The 10,347-nt window shown below is 31.4% G+C and overlaps 1 protein-coding gene across 2 annotated transcripts; it reads right to left on the bottom strand.

Annotated features, from left to right (window-relative positions):
- Nucleotides 1-443: 443 nt before the first annotated feature.
- Nucleotides 444-5,882, bottom strand: LOC114391749 (homogentisate solanesyltransferase, chloroplastic-like). 2 transcript variants are annotated; one of them, XM_028352706.1, is made up of 10 exons: nt 5,551-5,833; nt 4,866-4,990; nt 4,628-4,774; nt 4,146-4,371; nt 3,924-3,997; nt 3,407-3,499; nt 3,115-3,232; nt 2,951-3,013; nt 1,367-1,399; nt 444-730 (listed from the first exon to the last, which is right to left on the bottom strand). In XM_028352706.1, the coding sequence occupies exons 1-10, from the start codon at nt 5,764-5,766 to the stop codon at nt 656-658; spliced, it is 1,170 nt and encodes a 389-aa protein (XP_028208507.1). In that variant the 5' UTR covers nt 5,767-5,833; the 3' UTR covers nt 444-655. The 2 variants fall into 2 exon arrangements, with proteins under 2 accessions (XP_028208507.1, XP_028208510.1); XM_028352709.1 differs by lacking the exon at nt 4,628-4,774 and having other exon boundaries at nt 5,551-5,882.
- Between the last annotated feature and the right edge of the window lie 4,465 nt (nt 5,883-10,347).

Raw genomic sequence — 10,347 nt, 5'->3', positions numbered from 1 at the left:
CTTGAGATGTATAACCCTCAATGTGAAAGAGGTGCAAGATCTCACATCAATTAATGATATAACCAAAATAGTAATATATATAAGTAGCATTGTGAGATTGAGTTAGGCCTAAACTCGAAAATCAACCGATCACATCCTAATGATGCACACATTTTAGCGCAAATATCAGCTAAAGCATACACAAGTTTCCTAGTGATACTTAGCTATATTTATTGGGTGAGAAACAAACTTGCAACTACATCATGCTTCATTTAAAATTATCCTCCCAGGTCGCCAGGCCCATCACCCAGAAGGGAAATCTACAAATTTAAAAATGCCACATACACACACACTTTGATTTTACTTTCTACATCTCTATGCTCACTTGAACATAAACTACATTGCACTGACAACTTTTTAAAAAAATCCGAGTTAAAAATGGTCGACAAAGAATAGCTTGGAGGTATAAAAACAATGCAAAATATTGTCCGTGTAACATTATGAAATATGTTAATGGCATTACATCAAAGTAAAAGCAAATAGTATCACACATTTATATACAAAAATACTCATTAAAAAAATAGCTAGTTTACTAATTGATACTTGAGACAACAAAGAAGATCTCTCTAACTATGCACGTATGCACCTTTTCCCAAGAAAAATGTAGCAAGGCTTGCTATATGAAAGGAAATATTGCATACTCAGCATAGAACAGATTCCATATGAATCGATAGAATCCTGATATTGCATCCTGCAGCATATAGTCAGACATTTTAAAAGCAGCTTAAACGATAGAAGAAAAATAAAGATAAGGAATGAAAAGTTCACAACATAGACTAGAAGAGCTGGTGTCCAGAAAGCTATATACAAAAATAATAATTCAAAAAATGTTTTCATTTTAGTCCTGTTATTAAACCATTGATATGGGAGTCTGAAAAAACAAATGGTCACTATATTTTGCCACCTAGAGTAATCTAGTATTGAACTATTCATATTCCACTGATAAAAAATCTGGGTCTCTCTCTCTCTCTATATATATATCCCCAAAAGACAAAGTGGGACTACCAGAACAAGCAAAGCAAGTTCTTTTAAAAACCAATTGGCATGGTTATGTCATCCTGATCTAAAAATATAATAAAACTAACTAGCATGAAATTTGTATCAATCAACCTATTCTTTAGTGCCACAGCGCGAGTATTTAACCAACCAATAAGTCGTGATATTAACTAATATGCCATGAAGAGGTTCATGGTATTGATCAGTAGTTGAACTGATTCATGTCATCTGTAGTCGTTACGTTACAAGAGACAAGAGATCGGATATCTGAGCATTGAAAACAGTTAATAAGTTGCTATAATTATTTTCTTACAGAAGATATAATAGCTACCTTGGTATAATTTGCTTGTTCTAATATCCATGCCTGAAATATAAGAAAACAAGTCATGACTATTTTACAATTTCACAACTTCTGTGCATTTTGGAGAAAGAAAGAAACAGAAAAATGAGAAAGCAACATATAAGTATCTTCTGCATAGCACTTAGGTCCCAATAAGCATACATAGTGCACGGGATAGACAAAATCTCAACAACACTACTGTGGCGAAATGCTTTCCTTTATAATATCAACAAGCATATATAGTCAGTACACTCTAATCAGCATACCATGCCCCACAATCTTAAGAATGCTGTATACAGGGAAAATACTAAATTTTATGTTGCCATAGATATCTTCAAGCACTTGTAGTTTTGATCACAATAATATCTTATGCCGTCTAATATTAAAAGTTGAAAACAGGTAAAGCTATACAGTTAGATGGAAGGGGGAAGAGTTTTGGGGATCTTTCTCTTTTCTTTTCCTTGTATGTGAACAATCTGTTTTTTGGGGCTTAAAATCAGAAATTGGGCACTGGACAGTCTACAAACACCAACTTTTAGAGCAAATGAAAGGAGGAAAATTTATGAGAAATTTACACTGAATGATTCAACAACCTTGGGAAGATAAAATGCAGGCTCCACAGAACTCTTCTTCTCTATTCAATTTAGAGGTTTTGGAAGTAGGATTGAGTGTTAGATGTTATATAAATAGGGAAATAGTTTAATTGCAGATATTATGGACTCAAGATAATAAAAATTCTAATGCCACTTAATTAATTTCTATCATTTAATATGCACATGAAAAATCTATTTTATATAATCTTTAATATAAAAATTAAAAAATTTAAGGCTTAAATATGTTTTTGATCCATAATTGATCCCTAATAGATACTCAGTTTTTGTGTTTGTTCCCTAATAAATTTTTGCTTTTCATTGAGTCCTTGGTAAAACAACAATCTTATTTTTGGTCCTTTATAGTCATTGATAAATTAGCGGATTTTGTGTTTGCTCCCTGAAAAATTAGAAAATTGTACTTTAGTCCCGACTAATTGCAAATGAAAAAAAAAATTGTAGGGAGCAGACACAAATTCCGCTAATTATCGGGACTAAAAAAGGTATCAAGGACCAAAATCAAAATTGTTTTTTATAAGGGATAAAAAAATATTTAAGCCAACATTTAATATACAGCAATTCAATAAGCCACCCACTAGTCCGACTAGAGATCCACTAAACCAGCACCATGACCGAGCTGATGACCTGTCCAAGTTTGATAACACTGGCTTTCCCTTTTTTCTTTAGTTTCCCTAATTGTCCCCCCCCCCCCCGCCACGGATGACTTATTACTGATATAATACTACTTCTCAAACTTTTCAACAACACATTTATTTTACTCGGAAGAAATTTCAGACAACAAAGAACTCAATAGCTGCCCCATTTCTCTAAACAAACACAAATAATTAACAAAATATATTTTATTCAGAGAAATGGGGTGACTGGGTAGGTGGAGGAATAAATGGGATTACATGAAAAAACACCTGAAACATTTATGAAAATTCACTTAAACTAGCCTTGACAGTTATTAATCCAATTAACAAACCTGGTAAATCAAGCTTATTGCAAAAATCGTATGAGCCGGTATGAGTAACCAACGCCTGAAAGCCTGTCAATAGTTCCAGAACGTACATAAGATTTTGTTTCCATAAATGAAAAGATAAAGAATTTCATGTAAGTGATTGGCACATTATGCAAGTTTATATTCACCTGAGGCATATAAATTGCTGCCAAAACAGAAACAATATAGTTCACCAACAAAATTCCAGAACCAAGGAAAGCAATGTTCCGAACTCCTAATTTTGTGGCAAAGGTTGATATCTGATACCTGAAGTTAGTTATGACATGCAAATCCATATTAGATACAGCACCTAATTAAAGGGTGCAAGCAGAGTATGCTTTATAAGCAGTATATATACATTTCACACACACAAATGCAGATTTAGTGAAAGATAGGTGAAATGCAATATCAGCAACTATGCAACTGGATACCAAAACTTACTTGCGATCTCCTTCAACATCAGGAAGATCTTTTGTTATAGCAATTACCAGTGCGAAAAATGTTACAAATGTTGTGATAAAAACCACAGGAGAGCTGCAGGCAAAGATACATGAACAAATATATAATAAGCTCCCAAAATATAAAACCTAACACCTAAAAAAATATTGGATGAAAAGCTAACACCACTATAAGCTTCATTGATTGATGTTAGGGGACCACAATTAATATTGAGAGGCAGAATTGACTGACTCAACAACCACTTTAAGGTGGAGTTTGCCCTTGTAAAATTGTCACTGTTATAAAATCACAGGTGCCCTCATTATTTTTAGCAATTCTATCTTAGATATTTAATTCTTTTGATTATATCTTTTTCTTGGTTGAAACATCAAAAGTTCATAGTTAGTATACTTTTCAATGAGCCTCTATTTAAACACCAGCTGGGCAGCCACCCATGAGCTCAGTTGTTCTACTTTACCAATTACAGATATGAAGCAACAAATGATAAACTCAAACCCACCTCCATTCAAATGCAAGCCCAAGGGCAGCTCTAGTGGCATAGTACACACCAAAGTTAAGGAGAAAACCCCGAACCTGTATATGCCTTTTCTGTCAATCTTTTGAACTTAATCAACAAATACTTAAAATTCAATAACCTACTGAATTAATCCCCAAAAAAGAACAAATTCACAAATTGTTGTTAGTACTGAAAATATTAGGTGGAAAGGAGGACATATCATACCGTGGCAATTATAAGAAATGCTGCAACAGGAAAGCGTTTCATTCTAAATGGAGGAACAGAATAGATGGTACCCAAGAAAAGGCCAAGTGTGTAAAGAGAAAAAATGAAGGGCCCAAAGTTCAACCCCACAATTGACAGGCCAGCAGCTGCAAAAAATATAACCAAGAACCATGCAGATTGGACAGAAAGATCTCCAGCAGCTATAGGTAAATAAGGTTTGTTTACCCTGAAAAAAAAATATAAAACCAACATAGATTAACACTACTATCTGGGTTTATTGAGATAGACATTTAACTACGACGAGAATAATTTAAGAACTAGAGCAAAAGAATCTTAAAATGAAATCATTGTGCAGTTAAACATGTTCAAGAGCAAAATATTGTAACTTTGAAAGAAACGTGCAACGGGGAGGACACAAAAAGGAAAAGAACAAGTGGAAGACAACAAGTAATAAGAAAGTTGTCCATATGTCTTCTTCATACTTGTCAATGCTAATGTCATAGATTTGATTGATGCCAACTATATAACCATTCCCACAAATCAGAGCAAAAAGACCACAGAAAGCTTTGAAAAAAAGAGACCACTTTATCAAATTGGTGTTCTCAATCAATGCTCTTGCCACCAAAGCACTGTAAATACAAAGAGAAAATGAACTTCAGACAAGTATGCTTGGGATGAAGGTGCAAGAAACAGTTCCTAGCAAGTTATGAAGTTACTCACAATGAACCTAGTGCTGTACCACGTATAGTATGTGGCCTTAAAAATCTCCAACAAGCATCTTTCAGATCTAAAAGTCTTTCAGCTAATGGACGATCAGATCCAGAAGCTCCAACTCCAGTGCAAGCCTGCCATCATTCTTTTCACATTAAACAGATGAAAAAGACTAAAATCTCATACAAAAACCAAAAGTAAGTGCATGTTTGGTTTCACATTAGATTCTGTGTAACTTTTTACATGTTTGGTTCCATGTTGAGGAATTGATTGAGTCCAGAGTTGATTATAAGTTGAAGCAGCACTAGGTCATTTCTGTTTTAGATCAAAAAAATTATACCTAAGTTTTACTATTAACTTGATTTTATAACTCAAACATAAATCACATCACTTCAAACTCAATTTTAACCAAAAACAATTTCATTCGGAATCAATTTTGTCAATGCTCATCCAATCACATACTAAACCACCACAAAGTCAGTTATAACAAGTTGAAGTGACTAATAAAATGATAAATGGCATATGCAGAAACAACCCACTATCCCAAACACTGCAGGAATCAGCAACTTGAAAACCTTCCATCCTACCAAATCTCAATTCACCATGAAATGTTAAGCAAAACCCATCATTTTTTTTAAAAGTAAAACACAATCAAAGGAATGAAAATTGGAACTTTAAGGGAAAACAAACACACCCTTATGGAACTGGGTCTCTGGGGTCTCTCGGGAACAGCATTTGAGCAGCATCTGTGACTGTGATGGTGCAACCCAATTGAGTTGAAGTGTTTGGAAAATCTTAAGAACAAAGGTTGTTGTGACTTGGTGGCCTTAGTGGATGATAGTTTAGCGGAATTCAAAGTGGGAATTGTGGAAGGAACTCGATGTGAAGTTGGAGAGAGTGAGAGCTCCATAAGGAGCTGAGCACAGCAAACGAGAAAACACTCCAACTTTCAGACACAACACAAGGCAAAAAAATGTGTGTAAATTGTAGAGCCTTTGCTCCCGAAGTCACAGTAGCAATCTTGTGGGGCCACAACTTACCAGTGCCTCAAATTTTGTTTTCTAACAAAGTACTAATGATTAAAATAAAATTATGATCCTCTACATACATTTTAAGTTTAAATTTGTTTGTTTATGTTTAAAAGGGTTTGTAAAAAATGTTTAAAATGGTTGACTTTGTACTTAAAAGTTATATTTTAGATTTAAATCAATCATTATTATTTTTATAGGCCAATCAAGATTATTTCTTTATGTATCTCTAAAGCTACAACATCTTTTATTTGATTTGAGATATACCTAGCAATTATGACAATTCATGTGAAAAAGAAACACTACTTAAAGGAATAAAAAATGAATTTTAAAATTAATGATAAATTGTTAAAATTAACTATACAATATTTATCTTCTATGCATACTGTATGAATAAAAAAAAATCTTCTATGGATACGGTTAAGAAGTCGCATTTCAGATAATTTTATACATTTACTGTGTAATAATTTAAATATAAATATATTTTGGTATTTTTTATGAGTAAATAGATTTTGGTATGAATATTAAATATGCTGACCGCGAGAATTAAGAAATAAAGTATGCAGTAATTAACAAATAATAAGTTCTTTAAATATGATATTTAATTCTTATTTATATTCATGAAAAAGATATTTTAATAGATAAAACTTATTTCAATACTTCAGATGCTTTAACAAATTAATTTCCAATTATTAGGTAGAAGTTTGCTATTTATAAATACACAAAAAGTTACTAAGAATAAAATTAATTTTAAAAAAGTAAGATATTTATCTTTTTTGTCAATAAGAATTGGTTTCAATGTGATACATATAAAACCATTACGTATGCATTTTTCATTTTATTAGTAATACTTTTTTGAATTTAGTTTCAAAATGTTATATTAAATTCAATTTATTTTTTTGACATTTATTAAGTTAGAATTATTTTACTTCTATATTATAAATTAGAAGTAAAGGTGAAATACATGTTATCTTCTTTCAATTAAGCATTTTCTTTAAGTTTTTTTTATGATATTATAAATGCACTTTATACACTACTATGATTAGAAAATTCTTTATCTCTTTTAACCATCCCAAATTATCATTCTTTTATGCTCATATATTCAATTTTTCTTCCCTTTCAATTTTTAAACAAACTATTAATAGTTTAAAAAACATTTTTACCAGGTAAATGTTAGAATTAATGTCTCACGTGAGAAGCATGTGACTTATATATGGACTAATAAATAAATAATTAATAATTAAGTACTAAATTGTAATTGGGTTATATAAGAGATGTTTGTGAAGGTAACCGCGCTACTTGATGGGAGTAGTGATTATAAAAAGGATTAATACCCGCTAATGAGAAATAGTCTTCTTCTTGACAGAAAAGTTATCTCTCATCTATAGTCATCACAAACTTAAAGAGATAGAAATAATAGTTAATGGAGTGAAATCTTGTTTCTCTCCTCTTTCAAGGAAAACTAAAGTACATCAAGTCTTCCTATAGTACGCATTATTTGTTGATTTATTACTTGTGAGAATCATATGTTTCAAGATCCTGTTGATTTCCTATCATTGTTAATCTAGGAAACTCTTAATAGTTTTTACATATGGTATTAGAGCATTTGTTATGAAATTTATGATTCTCCAAGGATGATTTAATTTCTCCCAATTATGCATGAACCCTAATTATGAAATTTAGGGATGATTTAATTTCTCCTAATTATGCATGAACTCTAATTATGAAATTTAGGAATTTTTTTTCGGCTGCAAGTATGAAATCTTATATTAAAAAAAATGTATCAATTAAATTGACTTTCAAATCACAAATATGAATGCGTAAAATTATATTATTTTGATTGTATTCAATGAAAAAAAAACTTGTGATATTTATACGCACTGAATATTTTGAATTGTATATATTAAATTTGGAGAAAAATTTGAGATTTATCGTTTTGTGCTATCTAATTTGATTTGATGATAATTGGTTTTTCCTTTAACATGTATTCATGAATATGGAAAAAAAAACCATTAACTAGCTGCCCCATTTTATTTCCATTAACGGTTGGTGTACATATTCAATTATTCATGTTGAAAGCATCCGCGTCATGTACGTTTCTCTTTCGATGTAGGGATAAAGAATTCTTTGGAATTACTATTTGCACATACTTTTTGCTATTTGTAATCCCACTTGCTCATTTTTTTCCCAAATTATTATTAAACGTGATTAAAGGATTGAAAGTTTATATCCTGCAATTAAATTAATAGGAATGCTTTAAAATTATCAGTAGAAATAAATATGTATGTGCTACATATTTGCTTGAACGTGTTTGAATACAAAAGACAAATAAATGTGAATATTATTTTATGGTCTGGAATGAAATTAATAAAATGATTATGAATTGTTAATAGAAATAAGTATGTGTATGCCATATATTTGATTGGAATTAAATGTATGATGAATTTGTTACTCACCAAAGTGACGAAATTTATAAGGGTTATTTAATTCCATATTAATGATTATTTCAATTACTCATAAAATAATGGATACTAAATTATATGATTATTGATTTATGGGTAATTGAAATTCATTGTTATAAGACATTTATGTATCGCACAAAGGTTGATTAGTTATTCTTATAATTAATGATTATAATTGTAGGCGATTTGTATGTATCATTGGTTTTATTTATATACTCAAAGGTAATAGGTACTACTAATTGGTGCATATTTAATTGTCAAATAATGTTAAGAATTTTATTAGCATTATCATGTATGTATGTTGTGTGTTGGTGTATCACCCAAAGGAGAGCATCAATATACATTGACCGTTATTTGTATGAATCATATGTATGACATGTGTTTTTATGTCTCAAAACACTTATGTGAATTTTATTATTCAATACATGCTCTTAATTCGTGTTGAACTCTCATGTATGATTTGTGCCAATTTTAATGGGCTTAACTTCTCTAACTGGAATGAGCAAGTCCAATTTCACCTCAGTGTTTTGGATCTTGATCTTGCTATGTTGGAAGAGAAGTCAGTTACTATTATTGATGCTAGTAGCAATGAAGAGAAAGCCCATTATAAAGTTTGGGAAAGATCTAACAGACTCAGTCTAATGTTCATGAGAATAACTGTTGCAAACAATATTAAGACAACTCTCCCTAAAATCAAAAGTGTTAAAATGTTTACGGGGTTAGTGGGATAGTGCTCTCAAACAGCTGATAAGTTTGTTGTTGGGGCATTAATGAGTACATTAACCACCATGAAGCTTGATGGTTCACGTACTATGTATGAACATGTCATTGAGATGACAAACATTACAACAAGACTAAAGACCTTGAGAATGACTCTGAATGAGAATTTCCTTGTTCAGTTTATTTTGAACTCATTACTGTCTGAGTATGGCTCATTCCAAATGAGCTATAATACTATGAAAGATAAATGGAATGCGCATGAATTGCACAATATGTTAGTTCATAAAGAAATGAGACTTAAGAATCAAGGAAGTCACTTAGTTCATTATGTAAGCCACCAAGGGAATCAAGGAGCTGAAAAGAAATTTATGAAGAAGCATGATAAAAGCAAAGGGTTATTAAAGATCAAAGAGACTCTTTGCAAATCCAGAAGAAGGTATCAAAGGGAAATAATTGTCAATTTTGTAGGAAATCAGGACATTTCCAGAAGGATTGCCTAAAGTGTAAGTCTTGGTTCGAAAATAAGGGTGAACTTAATGCTCGTGTATGTTTTGAGTCAAACTTAACTGAAGTTCTCCATAATACATGGTGGATTGATTTTGGATGTACGACTCGTGTTTCTAATATTATGCAGGAATTCCTTACAATTCAAACCATAAGCCCAAATGAGAAGTTCATCTCCATGGGGAATAGAGTGAAAGCTCTAGTGGAAGCAGTCGGGACTTATTGTTTAAAACTCGACACTGGACATCATTTAGATTTACTGGAAACTCTTTATGTACCTAGTTTATCTAGGAATTTAGTTTCATTATCTAAACTTAATGTTACTGGATACTCTTTTAATTTTGGTAATGGATGTTTTAGTTTATTTAAGCATAATCATCTCATTGGTACTAATGTTCTTTGTGATGGTTTATATAAATTGAAATTAGATGGTTTGTTTGTTGAAACCGTTTTAACTCTGCATCATAATGTTGGCACTAAACGAAGTTTAGTGAATGAACGGTCTGCTTTCTTGTGGTATAAACGTTTAGGTCACATTTCTAGAGAAAGGATGGAAAGATTAATAAAGAATGAAATTATTCCTGATCTAGATTTTACGGATCTAAATATTTGTGTGGATTGTATCAAGGGAAAACAAACAAAACATACAAAGAAAGGAGCTACAAGAAGCACTCAGCTTCTTGAAATTGTGCATACTGATATTTGGAGACCATTTGATGTTAGTTCTTTCGGAAAGGAAAGATACTTTATCACCTTTATTGATTACTATTCACTTTA

The sequence above is a fragment of the Glycine soja genome, chromosome 2 (genome assembly GCF_004193775.1).
Source record: "Glycine soja cultivar W05 chromosome 2, ASM419377v2, whole genome shotgun sequence".
Taxonomy (NCBI): domain Eukaryota; kingdom Viridiplantae; phylum Streptophyta; class Magnoliopsida; order Fabales; family Fabaceae; genus Glycine; species Glycine soja.
This window is presented reverse-complemented; position numbering and strand designations above follow the sequence as displayed.

Coding starts and splice junctions, on each gene's coding strand:
- LOC114391749 (XM_028352706.1), bottom strand. CDS start 5,766: ATGGAGCTCTCACTCTCTCCAACTTCACATCGAGTTCCTTCCACAATT. Junction 3,998..4,145: donor CATTTCTTATAATTGCCACG/GTATGATATGTC, acceptor AGGCATATACAG/GTTCGGGGTTTTCTCCTTAA. Junction 731..1,366: donor AACAAGCAAATTATACCAAG/GTAGCTATTATA, acceptor TATATGCTGCAG/GATGCAATATCAGGATTCTA.